This window comes from Vulpes lagopus, chromosome 2 (genome assembly GCF_018345385.1).
Source record: "Vulpes lagopus strain Blue_001 chromosome 2, ASM1834538v1, whole genome shotgun sequence".
Taxonomy (NCBI): domain Eukaryota; kingdom Metazoa; phylum Chordata; class Mammalia; order Carnivora; family Canidae; genus Vulpes; species Vulpes lagopus.
The window spans coordinates 10,687,872-10,709,374 of record NC_054825.1 but is presented as its reverse complement, the minus strand read 5'-3'; the positions used below and the strand labels follow the sequence as shown (position 1 = coordinate 10,709,374).

Sequence of the window (21,503 nt, the reverse complement as noted above, 5' to 3'; positions counted from 1 at the left end):
CCCACGTCCTGTTTTTGGATGGTCTTGCAGGGATGATGCACTGACACTCCCCTCGAAACACCCTTCAGTATTAAGATTAATTCAGCCATCTGGTATTGCTTGTCTCCCTCTTGGAGAAGAAAATATTCGCTCTGTGAGCATCATACAATGGAAAATTTGTACAGATTACTTCATCAGGGCACAATTTCATTTTTGGTGCCAGGAATGATCGGTTTGTCTGGGGGAAATTTATTAAACTAGCGAAAGTGAAAAACACAACATGCAAAGCAGGATCTGTCCCCCTGATTCTTATCCCGTTTATTTTGCAAGCTTTGTGTGCGCCAGTTTTATTTATTGCAATCATTGGGGTCCAGAGGTCTTCCATTTGGTTTAAAAATCAACTGGGTGTGTATGTGGGGGCTGGGGGGGAGGCTAACCACATTGTTTCACCTGAGCTAGCTCAATAAATAGAACTTTCTTTGCAAAAAGAGAGCTGTAAATCTGTGGCATTTCGTCTGGGTAGCCTGGGAGAAGAAGCAGTGATTCCCTTGCTGAGTCACCAGGCAGGCAGAGAGCGCTGTGCAGGGGATATGCCTCGTGTCCCATCCCGGGCCAGCAACTTGCATTGTGATGCTTTGCTTTTCTCCTCTCATTGGTGACAATGCCAGAAGTGAGCACTGCGAGTGCCAGAAACAGGGTGGGGAAATCATTCTCCTTCATCTGCTTCTGAGTTTAGAGGCTCCAAGAACATCTTTGCTTTTCACAGCCAGATCAACACATAAATATTTACAATCAGCTGTTTCTAGCTCTGAAAACCTGCTACAGGCTCTGAAAGCAAGGGGCATATGCTCTTCCCCATAGATCGCTGTGAGAGCTTGTGTGTGTGTGTGTGTGTGTGTGTGTGTGTGTGTGTGTGTTTCAAACTTTGGAGAGCAAATAAACAAGTTCTGAGCCCCAGGGAGAGGTAGGTAGAGTCTCAGCATTCTCTTGCCTACTGGCTTGGGAGTGTTCTGAGCACGTGTCTGTTGTTCGTAATGTTAGCAAAATAGGAACACATTTCCCCTACTTTATGATCTCCATCTTCTGGAAGGTCCAGTGCCTCGACTGCTCTGCTCTCAGTTCCATTTCTTAATTATGCTGGAAGTCGGGGCTGAGTTTAAGGGGAAAGGCAAGCAGAATGAACAGGATCTCACCTGTTCTGTATGAGCCGAAAAGGTTTCACAGCCCCGTAGTGTCCTAAGTGCACGTTTCTTAAAGAAGAGAATCAGGTGTTGCTCAGCTAACCTTGGAAAGCATTTCTTTTAAAAAACTTCCCTGTTTTCTTTTTCTCCCAGTTAAATAGAACCTGAGCCTCGGCGAGCCCCTGGATCTGAGAGCCGGAGGGGCTCCCAGGAGGTCGCATCCTGGTCCCAGGCCCCCAGCCTCACAGGAGGAGGTGGCAGGACCAAGTGTGGGACCATAGGAATTCAGTGCTGTTTGGCAGAGCCTGGTTCTTATTCAGAGAGTCTTTGGAAAAGCAGGAATGCAAAATGCCCGTGGAGTCACACCAGGGCTCAGATGTGCCTCCCAGGCCACGAGGCAGAGCCTCAGAAGCCCTTTGCCAAAGGACGTTCTGCTGGTTCAACAGCTGTACAAATGTCACTGAGAAAGTGACAAGCATAAGGTTTAGCATGGAGCCTAGAAAAGTAAATGCGCAGTGTGCTTTAAAAATTGCCCAAAGACCCAATAGAACGTGAGGAAGAAGCGCAGCTGCCTTCGGATGCCCACAGGATCTAGGCTGTTGACCCCACCCTTTAAAAACGCCTTAAATTCCCTGCTCCCTTTTCAAAGGAGCAGATGCTCCCACACTTTGGAGGGCTGCAGCATGGGTCCCAGAGCAGGAGGGAGAGTACTTTTTATCTGCTCTCCAAAATATAAGTGCCAGCCTGCTGCTGCCAAAACCGGCCAAATGCAAGTTCCCGGGGGGCACGAGGAGGTGATCTGGTGCAGTGTGGGGTCTGGCCGTGAGCTGCCCACCCCAGGTCTCAATCATGGGGGGTTTTCAGCAGCCTCTTCGCTTACCCATCTTGTGCCTCCAGGCTCGGGTGGCATTGTCCTAAAGTCTCCAAACCAATTTAGGGGGACACATGCAAATTCCTGCTCATTGTCCACCCTGTACTCATTGACTTCTTTTTCTCTGTTTCTTTTCCCAAGAGATGTCAACTTGGCAACACTTAGGGCTGCCTCTCTGATTGAAATCATGGAGACTTTCATCCATAACCCTACACAGCCCCAGGACAGTTCTTGTATGCTCCCACATTCAGTATAATTAGCCAGATAGACTTGCTAAGCTGTCTGGTTTGAACGAATTCCATTACTCCTCCGTAAGAATTCAGGAGGCGGCCGGTACCCACCAGAGCCAACTGTCCAGCCTCCCCCTCCCATGCTGCTATCTCAGAGGAGGATGTAAATGAATAGGAGAAGCAGAGCAACATGGGTAAGGACGGGAAATTAAGAACCCATTGTGCTTGCTAGGATGGTGGCCAAATGGGGCCACTTTGGAATGCCCATAAATCACGTAAAAACCTTCCATCATAGCAAAAATGCAGAACAGGCCTGGACAATGAGGCTGCTTACATATTCTTATTTTAAACAGAATATTCAATACATATTGGCACTGCTTTGCTGTTTACTTAAGTGCTGATCATTATTCAAAAAATGTTTAAGTGCTTCATTTTTATTCCTGAGATAAACCTGTTTTATTTATTTTTTTAAGATTTTATGTATTTATTCATGAGAGACAGAGAGAGAGAGAGAGAGAGAGAGAGAGAAAGAGAGGCAGAGACATAGGCAGAGGGAGAAGCAGGCTCCATGCAGGGAGCCTGATGTGGGACTCGATCCTGGAACCCCAGGATCACACCCTGAGCCAAAGGCAGACATTCAACTGGGAGCCACCCAGGCATCCCTGAGATAAACCTGTTTTAATATTCTGTTCAAAAAGGAAAAAAAAAATCCCCTCTTACCTTGTTTAATTTGGTTGTTGAAAACATTCTCCTTTGGCATAAACTTATGTTTGTACCTCAGGGATCCCTTTTAAGAAGACACATTATTGGGGTGCCTGGTTGGGTTAGTTGGTTAAGCATCTGACTCTTGATTTAGGCTCAGGTCATGATCTTAGGGGCATGGGATCCAACCCTGCATTGGGCTTCAAGCTGGGCATGGAGCCTGCTTAAGATTCTCTCTCTCCCCCCTCTGCCCCTACCTCCCAATTGAGCTCTCTCTCTCTCTTAAAAAAAAAAAAAAAAGACACATTATCAGCAATAATTTGGGAAAGCTGCAGGTTATTCATTTTTATGTGCTATAGACATGATTATCTTGAACCTACAATTTAAGGTACGGCTCTTTTCACTTAATGTGGTACCATGAGTATCATCCGAAGCGCTGTATGAGCACAGTGATTTTCGCCAGTGCGTCATAGTCCACTGAATGGAAAAAGCAGTTTGCTTATCTGTGCCTCTGCATTCATCACCTTCTATTGTTGTATAATTATAAATAATTCGACCAGAATATCTTCTAGAGCCCTCCATATTTTTGTATTATTGTATTTTGGGGCAGGCCCTCTCACACTGGAGAGTGCCCACAGGTCTCACGTGGACCTTGCAAAAGGCAGAGTCTAACTCAGCAGGTCCAGGCAAGCCTGATGTTCTGCATCTGTGACTCAGGGGATGCTGAGGCCGCTGCTTGGGCTTGGACAGTCTCTCAAAGTCCCTGGCATCCAGAGTGTTTGCGAGAACTGTTTTACCAAGTCCTGGTGTGCAGTCCAAGGAGTCTGCCCCTCAGGAGTATGTTCTCACCAAGAGGAAAGCTTTGATTAGGCCGGTGTCCAGAAAAGGCAGGGGCTGCGGCTCAATGCAAGTGTCCAAAGGTCAGTCCCCATTGGCGTTAGAATCACTCAGGTAGTGTGCGCGTGCATGCTCACACGTTCACACGCTCACATGGATGTATGCGCACACTCACATGCTCGCACATACCCTCATATATACACACTTGCACACATAACATGCTCACACATACTACTCACATATACTCACATACATGCTTATAATCACATACACTCACACACATACACATTCATACACATATATACTCATTTGCACACACACTTATACATATGCACACTCACACTCATACATGTACACCTACACTCACACGTATACCCACATTCACATATGCACACACACTTGTACATACATACACATACTCATATACATTTATGCACACACTCCCACTCCCACATACATACACTCTCGTACACTCACACTCACACGCATACTCCAGACCTGTAGACCAGCATCAGTAGAATGTCTGGCAGTGGCTGCCAGGATTTCATAGAGCTTCCTAGGTTTTTCAGGTTTTCACCTTCCTACTCCATGCATAGCCAGGGTTGCAGGGCCTTTCTAAGCCCACGAAAGATTTAAAGCCTTCTTTAAATCTCACTGAGTTCCCCCTGTGTTTTAAACCTTACTGGGTGAAAACTTTAGGGATTACATATGCTACACCCAACTTCCACGCTTTTGACAATGGACCTAGAATAGTCAGGACTTGTCTTTGCAATTCTAAAAATCAATATCCATAGTTTTTTAGGAGAAAACAAGGCCGTTATCACTGTCAATCTCTCCATCAAACTCATTCCTCCATAGCTGTGCTGGACCCCTCTTACTGAACACCAGCAAGCCCCGAATCCCTTCCTTTCCCTCACTCTTCAAATCTAAGCAGTCACCGCAGTCTTGTGTTCTCTACACACTTTTTCATATAGAACTCAACAGATTATAATAAAATCCTCTCTTCACATGGCTGTGTCTTTCAACCAGACCTTGAGCCCCTTGACACAGGGACAGCACCTGATGCACTTTGTTATTCTCCAACCTAGAGCAGTGCCTGTCTAGCACACAGAAGATACCCTTTAAATCACTGTTGAATGAATGCATGCATGACTGACTGACTGAATGAATGAATGAATGAATGAAAGAAAGAAAGAAAGAAAGAAAGAAAGAGAAATTAGAATAGATTTTGATCACACACAAGCCTGGAAGGTCATTCTCATTGTTAAAAGTTTCACACCGGCATGGTTCTAGCAAGAGCACAGATTGCCTAGATGGAGCCTGGTGCCAACATGCGTTGGCCCTGGGGTGTGCAAGATGGCTGACAGGATGCCCAGGACGTGCTGTGTCCCTGCCACTTACCACCTGCTAGAGTAACACCTGCTGTTTCTCTTTGGCAGTTGCCTTTTCTGGCCTTGGCTTCACGACGTTCTACTTGGCTGGCAAGCTGCACTGCTTCACCGAGAGCGGGCGGGGGAAGAGCTGGCGGCTGTGTGCTGCCATCTTGCCCCTCTACTGCGCCATGATGATTGCCCTGTCCCGTATGTGTGACTACAAGCATCACTGGCAAGGTGAGTCCCTGCCCAGGGCCTGCCCAGTCCTCATGGGAGTCTGACACTCTCCTGCAGGGATGGGTCCAGAAAGGTTCCTATTCAGGGAGAACCGAGTGCCTACTGTCAGGCCAGGGTTGGCTGAAATAACAGCAGATACTTCTTTTTAAAAGAAAACATGCCTGTTCTTGTGAGCTCTGACCTTCATGCTGCCCTTCCTGGGTGTAGAATTGGAGCCCCTCCTCCTCCTCTGGGCTCAAGTCCCAGCAGGATGGCAGACCCTTGGCCTCGGATGCAACTGTGATTTCCCTGCTAGATCACTTGCCTCAGTCTTCAGACTTGGTGCCAAGTGGTTTTTGGCTCCTTTCGCGTCTCACATCCATCGCACAAGGACATACTTCTCGCCACAGATGCACTTCCAGAGGATGTGTCCGGCCCAGGCATCAATGCCAGCAATGTTCTGAGCAGCTGCTCCAAGGCTGTGGTGAGGCTGACCTATATGTATGAATCCTGGAGTATCTGAGCAAAGTGAAAATAACACAAAACAAATGAGGGACTGGAATAAGACTATACCATGCCATACCCTCCTGCAGATAAGCTGCAGCTCACGGCCTGCCTGAACGTCAAGCGGCACCTGCCACAGCAAACAGGGAGCAGAGGCAGAGGTGATGTCCATAGGACATGGGGCCTCCCAGGAGCACCGGGTATAAGGGCCGTATTCCCCACAGGGCAATCCTCAGATCCCCTTGATCAGGACACCCTGAGACAGGAAACCAACTCTGGGGTGGGGGTGGGGGGTGGTTCTGGAGTGGTGGCCAGGAGTCTGCATTAACCTGCAAGTCGGTTATTTCCAATGAAGTCTGAGAAGCTTCGGGCAAGAGCTCCAGTGTGTCAGCGTCAGTCACAGACTGAATTATAATGTGCCCAGATCCAGCTCCCCATCCGAATGGCTTCCCCCGATCTCCCTATGGCTTGCCCCTCCTCTTCCTTGCCTGCTTTCTTGCTGCCACCAGGCAATTCCCATTCTCCCCCTTTTCTGTCTCTGCAGCCAGGTGCCTGCACACTTCTCACCTCTTCCCAGGTGTTTAATCCAGGGGCGGTGAGGCAGCAGATAAGGCCAGAGGTGAGGGGTGCTCCTAGCTGGGGACATCTTCTTCCCATCTTTTCCGGGGCCTTCTGCTCCTCCCGCTACTTCCCCAGCTTCTCCTGCTCCTTCCCTGACCTCAGCTCCACCTGCCACCCTCGTGGAGCTCATGCTGTGGGCTTCACAAGCTTCTAGCAGCAGCTTGGAGCGAAGAATAAAGGGTGCGGGGGAAAGAGAGACTGATGCGTGGTCTGGACAGGTGGATGCACCTAGTGCTGATCAAGATCTAGGGGCCCTGCTGATGGGGGCGGTCACTAGAAGCCATAATGCTGAGCCCTGTGCCCTCCCTTGGGGTCTACTTTTATCAATGAGTCAGATGGAGTTCTGGATAACACGAAGCTCCATCACGGGAGGGAAGCAGGGGAGAGTTGCTGAGCCAGCAGCACAAGGGCATACCCACTGCACCCGGGAATATTTTCCAACAGAATCATTGTTGCCTGGATGACGAGGGCATTTCCCCGTGGAGAATATTATGGGCTGGCTGGTGTTTTACGGACTGCTTTTCATGGACCCCTTGTGAACTGCAGCGTCTTTTTCTGAACCTGAGAACAATAACCTCCAAATATTTCACATGCTATTTTGTAGACTGAATGAAATAATGGATCTGGATGTACTTTGCACATGAAAACATATTGCACAAATGCAAATTGGTATTGTTGTTGCATCGTGCATTGTTTCTGAAGAAGGATGGGTTGTGTTTCCCAAACCTGATTTAGGGGCAGATATGTTTTTGGAACATGGTCTGTTTTTAAGCTGTGAATCCCCGGTTTGCGCTTCTATTCAGTCACGTTGGATTTGTCAAATGACGAAGGGTTTCATATTTGAATTGACTGTTGCTTCATCTCAGAAGGTAGTAAGAGCCTTTGCGTAGTGATCTTGTCCTGAAACCCTAAGACATGAGATTGGCCTCTTTTAAATTGCTTTGGTCCTGGCTGGTTTTTTACTCCTTACCTTGCTGTGGCTGGTACGTCGTGAAAGGATGAAGAATCACAGTCCGAGGCTTTCTGGAAGTGGTGGACTCATCATGCAGCTGGTGTGTTGAAAGCCTGCTGGCGACGGGGCTTCAGACCCATCTTATCCAGCTGGCACAGAAAGGAACCGGAGGATTAGAGGGAGAATATTAATGGGAAGGCAAAGCAAGAGAATTTATGTTCAGCGATGTTTCGGGCCATATGTGAGCTGTGGTAGACTTCCACAGGCAAAACTGAACGTGCATGGATTGGTACAGGTCATTGATGTGGCCCAGGTACCAGTTCACCTGTACCATCATCTGTTCAATTTATGCCTCCAGAATCAGCCAGGAGAGGGGTGTGCCTTGGATTCCTTAATGGGCTCTGAAATGAGTCTGGCTCATTGTACTTGAATTCCCTTTTATGAGGCCATCTGTCACTGTCTCCACCAGCCATCTCAACGGGGGGCGACTGCCTCCCAGGGGACATTTGGCAATGTCTGCAGATATCTCTTTGGTTTGTACAACTGGGGGTGATGGTTGCTACTGGCACCTAGCGGGTAGAGGTCAGGGATGCTGGTAAACATCTTACAATGTACAGGATAGCGCCTCGCCCACAACAAAGACCTATCCAGCCCCAGATAGCTACTGCTGAGGTAGAAGAACCCTGATCTAAGGTGTAGATGGTGCTAACCTCAGCGCCATCTCCCTGCACCCCCCCCCCTTATTACATGTTAAGAAGCAGGAGTGGGAAATTTTATTAATTGAACACTCACTCATTAAGGGAGTAGTCAGGGAGTCCTCCAAGGTTTCCAGCTTGGAGAAGGGATAGACAGTGTGGCGGGTGTTTGAGGCAGGATGCCTGATGGAGATAGATAAGTTGGTTTTCTTTGCAGACTGAGCTACCCAGTGACCGTGGGCAGGCACCGTCCATCATGATGAGAATCCATGTGGAGTCCCGGAGGCATCAGCAAAACGCAAATCCCTCTCATTATAGACTTTAGTTAACAACATTAATATTATGAGATTTTTATGACTCCGTTTCAATTTTGACTTGCACAACTGTGTCTAATAGAGAAGTACATCCAATCCCTCAATTATATATTCTTATCCAGTAAATAGCCCATAATCCCAAATGCCTCACTCTTTCCATTGTCATGGTGGTTTTCTGTTATCAACACCCTCCTTGACTTTCTTGCCTTCCCAGCCCCACTCCAAATATACAAGCCCGTTGTTTTATTAAGTGAAGAAAATGGAGGGCACAGGCCATGCGAAACACTTAGCAGGACTTCTGCCAAAATAAAACCAGCTGGATGGGTACTGAGTCTGTACGTGGCTGAGAGTCTCCATGTCTCTGTGACGTGACCGCTTTCAGGTCAACTGGAAGCAACGAAGTTTCGTGGGTGATGCTAACTGCCAAGGCCTGCACCCCATAAAGAGGTTTACCTTTGTGATCAGCCATGTGACATATGGCCAGCCATGTGTTTTCAAGAGTTAAAACTTGTGGCATTCCCCTGCTAGGAAGAACATGTGGAGAAACATGTGGAGAAGGAGCAGAGCTTCTTCCTGAACTTGCTTCTATCTCCACTCATAGGCTTGTGCGTTTATGATTTCTAGTCAGTGAAGAATCACAGGAGTGGCAGGAATGTACTATTTGCTGTCTGAGTGGACACAATAGCAAGCCCCCCCTGCCTCTCAAATTCCTGTATCTGGATCCAGGCTTTCCTCATGTGACTCCACCTTTGGGGCTAATCCTTCAACCGACACTGGTTTCTGTCATCATAATGTCATTTTAAGCAGCCCTGGGTGCTTGTGTGGTGTTTCACTCTAAGAAAGAGCGTCTCCCTCTGAATGTAAGACAGAAAAATGGGTCTCAAGGGAGGAAACGGTCCTTCATTCCCACCCAGCCTGAGGTTAGAAGGCACCCATGGCAGTCACAGACGCCGAGCTTGACTGGGCTGAGTTGTTCAAGGTGGCTTGCGCTGCCTTCGCCATGTTTCCCTCACTGGGCTGTGAAGGGTTTGTGACTTGAAATGAATTTTCATGTAGTTACTGGACTTCAGGAGATTTTCAGCCCTGCAGATGAGGTGATTGGGGGTCGGGGGACATTTTGCTGGGTGGTTCATGTGCCACATTAAAAAGCCAGGAAGAGGCTGCTGCCCCTGCCTCCCACACACACACACACACAGTTGAGGAACACACTGGTAACCAGGTGTTTCCTTGGGCTTTCAGAAGAAGTTTCTAGATTCTCTGAACAAAGTGACTTCAAAAGGAGCCGTTGGAACTGTGTTACTGCTCCTACCAGAACCCCACCAGCCTTGTGTAGAACAGAAACATGGATATTCTTGGTCTGGAGTGAACTGATCTCAACTCCTTTCCCTCCTCTGTCAGTGCCCTCCATAGCAGGGTCTATATTCATTCAGCATCAGAGGCTGAACGATGCTCGGGGTCTGGGAGCCTCTCAGCCTTGACGTCTTAGGAGTCTGCCCACCTCTACCTTCCTTCCCAAGGTGTCCCCGCAGGAGGGGCTGGAGCCACCTGCAGCCCCCGGCCGCCCCCCTCCCTCCCATCAGAGCCACTGGACAGCGCTTTGGGCCAGGCCAAAGGGAGCGTGGGTCAGGCCCTCTGCCCTCCCTGCCCCCAGGTTAGCTGGCCTTCCCCTGTTGCCCACTTCCCAGGGAAGATGGATGTTGGCTGCTCACAGGGCTCACTGACCACCTTGCTTCACTCTACTCTGTTCCTTCCCTCATGTTCTCGCGTTTCTCTTGTGGGCTCTTTGTTCAAAATACTTCCAGAATCTGACACCCTCTGCAGGTGGGCCTTATTCCCTCACCCTCCAGCCTTGGTTCAGGTGTTACCCTCTGGATGAGGACGTCTCGTGATGACCAGACTTGAAACCACAGCCCTTCTTCTGCACTCCTTGTTTCTCTCCTCTTGCTCATTTATCACTGTCTGAGGGACCGAGTAGTTTATTGTGTATTGATTATTGTCTGTCCTTACCCACTGGAACAGAGGTCTGCAGACTGCTTCTGTAAAGGGTCAGATAGTGAATAAACATCCTTGGCTTCGCGTGGTCCATACGGTCTCTATTGCAACTCCCGGATTTGGCTGTAGTCGTGTGGAAGCAGCTATGGGCAATACGGAACCCTGCCCTAGAGTCTGATCTCCATGTGGGCAGGGATTTTTGTCTCTTGTTGTCATGGCACATGGTAGGTACGTGTGTTAGTTTCCTTGGGCTGCTGTGACAAAAGTTCCACAAACCCAGTGGCTTAGAACAATAGTAATTGTCTCCCGGTTCTGGAGGCCAGAAGTCCAAAATCAAGTGCATGGGGCCGCACTTCCTCTGACACCTGTAGGGGAAAGATCCTCAAGTGCCTCTTCCAGCTCCTAGTAACCCCAAATGGTCCTTCGCTCATGGCGGCATAATTCCAATCTCTACTACACAAGTTTTTCCTTGTGTTTCTTCACATAATCTTCCCTCTGTGGCTGTCTTCCTCTGTGGCCAAAGTCACGCTTTTATAAGAACACCAGTCATATTAGATGACAGCCCACCCTCATGATCTCATTTGAATTTGATGACCTCTCTAGACTCTACATCCAAATGGGGTCACATTCTGAAGTACTGGGGTTAGGACTTCAACTTATCTTTTTTGTGGGGCAGGGGACACAATTCAACTCATAACAGTGCCCAAGCAATGTGTTGAACGAATGAATGAATTTAATTAATCATGTTCCTTTGATACTAACATCATCTTTTCCTTCACACTGGTTTTATTAAAATTTGGGGGAGGGGGCTTATTAAAATTAGCCTTTCCTCTGCAAGTTCTTTCCCTTTAAAAATGAACAGAAAGGGGATCCCTGGGTGGCTCAGCGGTTTAGCACCTGCCTTTGGCCCAGGGCGCCATCCTGGAGTCCCGGGATCGAGTCCCACGTCAGGCTCCCGGCATGGAGCCTGCTTCTCCCTCCTCCTGTGTCTCTGCCTCTCTCTCTCTCTCTCTCTCTCTCTCTCATAAATAAATAAATAAATCTTTTAAAAAAATAAAAATGAACAGAAAAATTAGACTTTAAACTTTCCATTTGCTCACTATGTCTCTTGTGCCCGTGTCCCAGGCATAGTCTCCTTTGGATACATAGTGGTGAGGAAGACGGGCATGGCGGCTGCCCTTCCAGCTTCCAGTATACCAAATAGATCGTGCATCCTCTGTGCCGTGAAAGTTCTTTTATAGAAACTCAAAGTCACAAAACCAGAAAGCTTCACTAGTAGTAGAATGAAAGGAACAGAAACCGTCCTGGGGAGGGGGTGGTTGTTGAGTTTGTCAGAGATGATTTTTACCCTAGTATCCTGGGTCATAGAGCCCAAGGCATACAAGTTCCCAAGTCAAGCTGTCTCAGTGATATTGGATGTTGCCATGGTGACAGAGAGAGATGTGTTCCCCTGGGGGACTTGTCAGCACATCTTCAGAAGCCTTTCTGACTGTCTGTGCCAGAACAGGTGAGCATGGCCAGTATGTACTGGCACTCCTGAATGCTAGACCGGGAGAAAGCCTCTCCTGTCCTTTGACCTCATGAGAAGAGAGTGGGGACCATGCCCATTTTATAAATAAGATTCAAATCTAGATTGCCTGATTCAAAGTCTGTCCCTCTTTCTACCACTATGGGAACCCATCTAGTAGTATTTCTCTCGCCCTGCTTTCTAGAGTTTTGTAACTTAGAATTCGTCCCTTTAAAAGCATATAATCCAGTGGTTTTTAGTATAGTCAGAGTTGTGCAACCATCACCACTCTCTAATTCCAGGAACTTTTCTTCACCTCCCCAAAAACCCCCGATCCCAGTCCCGGGCAACTGCTAATCTTCTTTCTTTCTCCACGGATTTCCTTATTCTGGGCATTGCACATACATGGGATCACACAATGTGTGGCACTTGGTGGCTGGCGATGCCGATTCTTTAGTGTGTCTTGTCACTGCTGTTCACATTTCAGGTCATCAAACATTTACCGAGTAATAACTGTGGGGCTCTGGGAAACGAAGATGAGGAAGGCCATCAAGGGGAAGTCAGCACTGAGTGGTGGGTTTGGGTTAAGATGTGTGCACAGACAGTCTCCCAGAAAGCCAGTGGGGACCCTGGTCCGTGCTGAGGGTTCCACAGAGCTTGAGAGTACATGGAAGACCTTATGGTCAATTAATGTCCTGCAGAATTATAAGGACACCACCCCTCTGGTAAAAGATGGTCCTTCCTCCCATTTTCCCAAATTTGCCAAGCCCCTTCCTTTTTTGCTCCACCTGGAAGATTGCGGGCATACCCTGTCTCCCCTTACTTGCCCTGGTTCACACCTGCTTATCCTGCACGGCTGGCCTGTGGGGTATGTCCTCCGTGAAAGTCGCCTGGACCGACCAGCCCAGCCCAGGCTACTCTGCAGGGCGGTCTCACAGTCCCATACTTCTTCGTGGTGTGTATCACAGCTGCAGCTCAGTGATAAAACTGTCACTATTTCATGTCCCTCTGGCCCCTTAGGACTGTGAGCGTGTCTCTCTTGTTCAGCCTCATGCCCCAGGGCCACACATCACGCCTGACACCTACACCCATGTGGAGCACATACAGGTGTGCAGTGGGATGGCATTGATGCTGAGTCGGGACACTGGTATTTTGTGCTGCGGGGACACTGAGATCCATGCATTCCCCTTCTGAACCCTTGATCCCAAGCCCCCATAGTTAGGGTAAAGTCAATCCCAAGTGGTTTTTCTCTTAATAAAACCCTGCTTGTCCGCTGCCTGCTTTTCTGTCAGCACTTGTTGTACAGGATGTGAGTATGATTTCATCAAAATAACAATAGCCCACTTGAGGCCCTTGATGACAGTCTCCCTCATAAAGTAAGGCATTTTTTGATTCTTGTTCTCCACCTTTGTAATAAACACAGCCCCACATGACTTTGCTGAGAAGGCGGCTTTTGGTGCCCTTGATATTTCTGATGACTCTGGCGGACCTGCGATACCACTTTCCCCTCTCTCCATTAAATGGGAAAACAGCATGGGCAGGGCGCACCACTCCCTCACACACTGCTCCATCAGTGAGCCCGGAGAACATTTGCTCAGAACGATTCGATGTCCTGTGGTCAGTGGTGCACCTAATGAGATGCCGTACCCCAGAAAATTGAATGCCAAATGACATTATTTGTAGGTTTTGCTCTTTGCCCTGTTCAGTAGTCAATGGCTCAAATGCAGATGTCATGGATCATTTCAGACTCTAATAAAAATAATGCCCCAGGGAGCTGTGCCCTGGGGTTAGAGAGAGAACAGAACAACAGTGCAATTCTATGACCTTGAACCCTTGAGTCCTGGCACATTTTTATAGGCCGCTGGCCATAGGCAATGTAAGGGGTTTCTCTTTTTGAGGAACTGGATTTAATCCTGTTAATTATGCCTTATTTTATCTTTCCCTCCCTTCCCCTATGATCCTCTGGTTTGTTTCTTGACTTCCAGCTATGAGTGAAATCCTATGAAATCATAGAAGGAGACAAACCATGGGAGACTCTTAACTCTAGGAAACAAACTGAGGGTCACTAGAGGGGAGGGAGATGGGGGATGGGGTAACCGGGTGATGGGCATGAGGGAGGGCACTTGATGGAATGAGCGCTGGGTGTCATATACAACTGATGAATCACAAAACCCCTCCTCTGAAAGTAATAATAAAATCCGTGTTAATTAATTGAATTTAAATAAAAGAAAAAAATTATACCTTGTGACCCCGCTCTGGAATTCAGGTTGCTGTTTGCCTCTAAGAGGAGGCCTACAAGATAGCAAATGTGGAAGAGGAAGCCTGGAATGGAGAATGACAGTTCACATGGCAGCAACCTTCAAAAGAGTCCAAAATTTCTTTTGTTAGGGGAGGTTTTCCATTCTGTTAGGATCTTTTGGGCAAGAATAATCCATAGACGGTTTAAAGTACCAACGTACGCACACACAAAATGAGGGCTGTTGGGGTGGGCTGCTTTCATGGGGTCTCTACTGGGAACCAGCTGAATGTCTTCTTGGGCAAGACCCCTCCCACCCAGTGGAGGGTCTGTTCTGCCTCCAGATGCCCTCTCCTGCCTCCTCTGCCCGCCCCCATCTTGGCCCCTCAACTTGATGAGATGTTGGAAGGATCAGGATTCTCACAGCACGGATCTGTTGAGTTGCCAATCCTGGTGTATCATAAAATGTTTTCTTTACTTTGTGCCTCAGAAGTTTATTTCTTCCCTGGGAAATCATTCAACCGCGAGGCAGAGACCGCGTGTTTGATGGGTTTCTGTAGCTCATCAGCAATACTGCAGGAGTCCAGGGGGAACTTGCTAAAGAGTAAGAGATCACAGCCCCCCTCCCATCCAGGGGATCTAGATCCTATGGAGATAGTTGGACTCCTTCCAGATTCTAGAATTGATTTTCATATCCAAGAATGCAAATCTGAGTTCATGCAATGCTCGGGGGCATATTAAGGACACACAAGAGGGAGTCAAATAAACATTTTCAGGGCATCTTTAAGTCCTAGAAACGAAAAGGTCTGCAAAGGCCACCAGGATCTGTTCCTCCAGCGTGATTTCTCTTTCCTTTAGTCTCTCAGGAGATCGGGCAAGCAACCCACTCACCGCAGCAGGTGAGGAGAGTACTTTCTAGAAAACATAACTGGCCGCATTTGAGTGAATCATAACACATTTCTCCCTTTTGTGCTCTTTCTGCCTAGATTCTTTTGTTGGTGGAGTCATTGGCCTCATTTTTGCATACATTTGCTACAGACAGCACTACCCCCCTCTGGCCAACACAGCTTGTCACAAACCCTACGTCAGCCTCCGGGTCCCGACGTCGCTGAAGAAGGATGAGCGGCCCACAGCTGACAGCGCACCCAGCATGCCTCTGGAAGGCATCACCGAAGGCCCCGTATGACGAGGGTCTCAGGACGATGGACGCTGAGCCCAGGGCCTGCTCTTCCACCCCCCTGGCATCATAACACAGTAGAAGAGGCTTTCTGTCGTGTGTGTCTCATCAGTTGTTCCTCAGAGTTACCCTTCTGCTTCATTTTGCTGATGGTGTTCCTGCTACTTTAAGTGTGTCTTTTCAACTTTCTCGAATTTGCAAAGGAAGGACACAGAAACTGTCTCGGAGAGACATACGGAAGGAGGCCGCAAGGACGGGGCGGGTGTAACTTGGTCCATTCCTTTATCTGAAATGTTTGCTGTCACAGCCACCGTCCTGTGTTGTCATGGTTGTAAAACATAATAAAACCTCCCACCTGGAAGACACGGTGTTGGCTGTGCGGGGCAGCAAGAGTCATTCAGAGGTGCGGTGTGTTTCACGGCCAAGGCCGGGGTGGGGAGCTGGGTCCCAAGCCAGCTCTGGCCATAGACCATTCTGGGTGCTGAGCTTTGGAGGCCTTCTGCAGGGTCAGCCCTCCATGGCGTATGCCCCTGAAATGGAGCTGAAGTTTGAGGCTACTGCCTTAGTATTTCCAGGATTTGGGGATCACTGAATTTAGAAGGGAGTGAGATGGATGACTTAGGCTTTCACCAAATCCAGTGGAAACAGAGATGCCCGAGGGCCAGGAATGGAGAGCAGTCCTTGCAGTTGTCTAAGGGTTGGGGGTGGTGGTGGGGGAGCACCGTATCTCTCCAGGGAATGGCTGGGGGACCTCTGGCAGGAAGAAGCAGCTCCCCTGGAGGGGTTTTCCCCTCTGGGACCTGAGTTTTGCAGGACTCTGCTAGAAGTCTTCTTCAAATAGTGGCGCTTTCCCATTCCTGTCTGGCAGGTGGCATTTCAGCATGGCAGGGCTCCTGTACAAAGCACAGGGACGGAATCCGGAATGCTCTGTTTTAGCTCAGCCCGTCGAGAACCCTTGCTGGTCGGAGGGCAGAGCACACTGCTCCTTGGCCAGTTTGTTCTTTTCAAGGCAGTGAGCGTCCCACCATGCGGTTCTCTAGGTCCCTGGGCCTGCAGCGAAGGGCTGCGTCTTTGGTGACTTAAGACTGTCACCTTGCAGCTGTTGCTGTAACAGACTGCCTCTGGAGTCAAATGGCTGTACAGATTGTCACCTGAGCAGCTCCGGGCTGGGCGTGCCAGTTAGAACCTCCAGGATATTTTTGATCAGCTGTCTACACTGTGAGCTCAGCCCTGCAGGGCACACACCACCTTGGGGAGGCCTTTGACGAACAAGCCCCTGTACTGCCCTGTCCAGCTGCAGTCCTTCCAAACCGGGGTCAGCGTAGACCCAGCCATGGGGGGTGGGGGAAGAGAAGGCTTGTGGTGCCTTTCATCCAGAGTCAGACTCCTGATTTCTAAAAATTCCAGCAGTTACGCTGCTAAGCAACTTCGAAAACAGATGTGATGTATTTACAAAGGTAAATTGCAGCCACTTATTAGACACAATTTAAAGACCTTACGTTCTTATAAAATCGGAAAGTTTAATATTCTGATTCAATTAAAAGTTTGTAATTTTCAAAAATAGACATAAAAATGCAGACATAAAAATGCTGCTGTTTAAAAAACAAACACCCGATGAAGTGCATGCACTTTTTAAGAAAATATTTATTCATGAGAGACACACAGAGAAAGGCAGAGACACAGGCAGAGGGATAAGCAGGCTCCATGCAGGGAGCCCGATGCAGGACTCGATCCCGGGGCTCCAGGATCACACCCTGGGCTGAAGGCAGGCGATCAACCGCTGGGCCATCCGGGGAGCCCCATGAAGTTCATGTACTTCTTTGATTCTGTACTTACCAGAGCTCTGCTGGGCAAGCAGGGTGAAAGCGAGAGTTACACTTCATTACTGAGGACTTAAGTGCATGAAATGTAAATTTTGCATAAATACGTTTACAGATAAATGGGAGGATTTGGAAAAGTAACACAGAACGGAGCGTTCAATAATACTGATAATTGAATGGGAAGCCCTACCGCGCGCCACGTAAAAGCTTTCGTTAGATTATAAAGTTACAAAGGCCGTGGTAACAGGAAGCTAGGGCAGGATCCCCAGGAGCCGTAATCACCTGTGTCAGGTCACAGAAGGCAGGTGCTTTTGTAGATCTATGTATTTTAATTTCGTGCTCTAGTAACGTGAGGGCAAAGTAACACTATAATGTGCTAACGAAGTGGCCGTGGATGGTGGCACTGCTTTCTGCCCCCAACTCTTCTGGATGGGAGGGGTTAGTTACTAAGGCGGGCTCGCTGGTAAGGCAGGGGGCACGGTGGCCAAGCCGCCCCAGGATTCCAGGGGAAATTCTTTTGTGATGGAAGAAAGAGGGAGAACTGGTATTTCCCAAAGGGACTTTCACAGAACTGGTCCGGTTTCGTGAAAATACAATACGATGTGATGCACATGCGATCTAGATGGTGTAGTATGGCACATGCTTGATATGGCGTGATACAGGGTAATGTCATATGGCCAAGTCTACAGCATGATACGGGACAGTGGGATATAATATGGTACAGTCCTGGACAATACCCTGAGGTATAAAATAGTACAATACAGGTGGTTAATATGTTCTGAACCCCCCTTTAGAGATCCAAGATGTCCATAGCATCTTAAAGTCCTGCACTGAAGAAACCGACCATTTTCACTCTCAGCGACACCTTTTGGTCCCCACTCTGGCTGCAATATGGTCATGACTGTCTGCGAGTGGATTTCTGCAGATAATCAGCAATAATAGTGCTCCCAGGGACACCGCGAGTGAGGCCTTCTTACCATGAGCGGGGTGTGGTGGGGGACCCCCTGGGGAGGGGTGGCCCTGCAATTCTGGTACAGCGTCTTAGCTTGATCTACCCTAGAAAGTTCCCCAGAGGGCAACAGACCACAGATGTGGATGCCCTTGGGCGCCTTGCACACTGTGATGCTGGACACCTGCGTTTGCCCACATCCTCGTGCCTGGTCAACAGATGCTCGCTCCTCGGGGTGCTTCAGGGGGAGTAGGAAGCACTCGGAGTGGGGCCAGGCAGCCCTTGAGCAAAGGGCTTCATTCCCGTGAGCCTCGCCATCTGCATCTGCAAAGTGGGTACGAGGGCAACCTTATAGGAACTACAGCAACCTTATAGGACCTTGTAGGGTGGCTTGGGAATCAGGAAGGTAAGTTGCCCGGGGCCAAGACAGCTGTAGCCACTGCAGAAATCCTGGGGTGGAACTGGAGGGTATGATGCTGAGTGAAATCGGAGAAGGACAATCATCATATGGCCTCACTCACATGGGGAATATGAGAAACAGTGAAAGGGATTATAAGGCAAGGACGGGAACTGATTGGGAAAAATCAGAGAGGGAGACAAACCACGAGGGACTCCTGGCTCTGGGAAACGAACAAAGGGTTGCGGAAGGGGAGGTAGGTGGGGGAGATGGGGTGACTGGGTGATGGGCTCTGAGGGGGGGCACGTGATGGGATGAGCACTGGGTGTTATACTAGATGTTGGCAAATCGAACTTCAATAAAAACAAATGTAAAAAAAGAAAGAAATCCTGGGGTGTCTGAGCAAGAGCTCTGGGGTTCTGGAACTCCCTGAAGACTCTAGTCCATTCTAATGCAAATCGAGTTGCCCTGAAACACTCTGGTAGTAAAGCCCTGACCTGTGTTCCTCTGCTGATCCCCCCCGCCACCACCACCACCACCAGGAGGCAGAGCCCAGATCCTCACTCCAAGAAGTTTGAACCAATATTCCAGTACCTTTCACTGTTGGTTTTTACAGAATGCGTATCTTAGAGAGGTGCTCCCCCTAAGGCCTGTATTGCTGCGGTGGGAGAGGAGGGCCCGCCCGCAGCACCGGCAGCATGGGGTGGTGGGTGGTGGGGAGGGAGAACCTGTGGGCCCCCCACCCCGGGAGGGGAGAGGAGTCAGCAAGGGGTGGGGAGGACCTCCTTCTACCCAAGGGAGAGGAAGCAGCAGGAAGCAGCAGGACCCCCGGGGCTGGTGGAATTAGAAAAGGCCACAGAAAGGCTCAAAGGCTCTGGAGGTTCTTAAGGATGGCCGAATGTTCTGGTTCACGTGGAAAAAACTCTAGCAAAATAGGGCCCCTACCTGTGTGCCAGGTGCAAAGGATTACCTTGAGCGAGCGAGGGCGATGTGTCTGCAGAGAGGAGGAGTTCCGTGAAGTGGGCAGCCCAGCCTCATTTTAAGAGGAGAGTTGGACCCCCGTTACTGTTACTGGCATTTGTATACCCCCCACCCCCTGCTACCGCCAGCACCCCCCTCCCCCCGGGAGATTGTCGAAAGATGTGCTCTCCTCATACGCCTCACCTGGGCCTGCCACTGCCTGAAGCCGAGTTTCCAGAACATTCTGATCTTCGGCTGGTCACCCCGGCCTGCAATGTTTCCCTACATCTGGACCCTGAACCCCAGGAGGACCCTGAACTCATGGCTCACTGCTGATGCCTCAGCGGGGAAATTCAAACCCAAGCGGGGGCTGCTTCTGAAGCTGATCGATGGACGGGCGCCAGCAGAGCGCTGCGTTAAGTTCCTCACACGTGAAAGGTAAGAGTCGGCTCTGGGCCGTGCTTGGGTTCCAGTGTGGCCCGCACACCTCCGTAACAGGTCACAAACCCCTTGGAAGACACAGTGTCCTCATGTGCCAGATTGGGTTTGGGGGAGGATTAAATGAGGAAAGCGTGTTCAGAAAGTGCTTACTAAGCGCAGGGCCTGGTACGTAGTAGGTGCTCAATAAGTGTTGGTTGCTATTGTCCAGTGTGGTCTGGCCCTGTGGTGCGACGCATGGGATGTTCCACACGAGTGGATTTTCCTGAAAGATAGCATCCGATGTCTTTCTCTCATGGTGACCATTTTTGTTTAAAATCTTAGATGAATTAATTCTACACCCCGAGCTCTCCTCACCCAGAGGCTGCTCCCTAGAATGTTACCTTTGCTTGAAGAACCCAGTGCCATGATTTTGAAGAGCACTTGAATGCTGCATAGTGGGTAACCCTGGGGTCTTTCATGCAATTTTCTACAACTTCATCGATGAACAAAGTGGGGATCAGAGAAGGCAAACCAACTGCCCGAGGTCACACAGCTTCCAGAAGGAAGACATTGGCCCCCAGGCCTGTGTGACAGCAGAGCCTGCCCGTCTTATGGCTCTGCCGAGGCACGAACCGTGTTGCATCCCTGGTGTGGGTTTTTCATCTCCCACCTCAAGGTCAGAAGGAAGGACCAGGCTCCTGGGGACCAGACCCCTCAGATTACAGGAGGAACAGAGAAAGCAGAGGTGACCTGGAGGCCCCAGGAGGCCCCGAGGGCTGGGCTAGCAAGTGCTTTCCTTCTCCGGGAGCCTCCAGGCTGCCAAATGGGCTTCCAGAGGGGCCGGCCGTGGGCAGATGCCCAGAGAGAGGTGGGGAAACAGGTTCTCAGGGGAAGGAGGGGGTCTCACTACCCAAAGAGCTGAGCCAGGATTCCTCAGCACAGAAGTAGGGGGCCTTGTCCAGCTAAAAAAATCTGTACTCAGGAAAGGCCATCCAGCTGCTGACATCTGGGCACCACTGTGTCTGGGGTGTCCTGCTTTCCTCCTCCTCGAGATGGTCCTTTGTGTGATTACTGCTCCTCAGACAAGCCTGACCTGCTTTCCTTGTAGCCTTCAATGCGGGACAGCCGTCTGGGCCCAGGGGGAAGCCGACTCCGGGTGGGGTGGGGTGGGGTGGTCCTGGAGGGCTCCGTGTGGGTGACCGGGGGCCACGTGATGAGGGGGTGCAGCCGGAGTGGCTGCTGGCAAACCCTCTGAGCAGGAGTAAGGAGTAGCAGCAACACGAGCTCCCAGCGTCTCTGTCAGCTACTCTCCTGCAGGCGCTTGTCCGAGCAGAGGGGGGTGACGTGGTCCAGCCGAATGTCTAGCTTCCAAAGCACCGCTGAGCCCCACCTCACTTCTGCTGTCTCTTCCTCTCCCGCCTTCTTCCAGTGCTGGCTGGTCTGGGACGTCGCTGTCACGGTCACGGAGCTTCAGGGGGAGCAGGGAGGGGGACACGGATGCTCAGCTGCTGGGTGTGGGGCCACTGCCGCTCTATTTCTTCAACAGCTTTATTAGGGGTCCCTCCACTGT

The 21,503-nt window shown here is 49.7% G+C and overlaps 1 protein-coding gene across 2 annotated transcripts in view; it reads left to right on the top strand.

The window, feature by feature from the left end:
* Positions 1–15,752, top strand: part of PLPP4 (phospholipid phosphatase 4) — a 119,183-nt gene extending 103,431 nt beyond the window's left edge. For both annotated transcript variants that reach the window (XM_041744799.1, XM_041744801.1), the window contains exons 6-7: positions 5,240–5,410; positions 15,197–15,752. In XM_041744799.1, coding sequence (XP_041600733.1) covers positions 5,240–5,410; positions 15,197–15,396 — 371 coding nt within the window. In that variant the 3' untranslated portion in view covers positions 15,397–15,752. The remainder of the gene's footprint in view (positions 1–5,239; positions 5,411–15,196) is intronic.
* Positions 15,753–21,503: the final 5,751 nt, after the last annotated feature.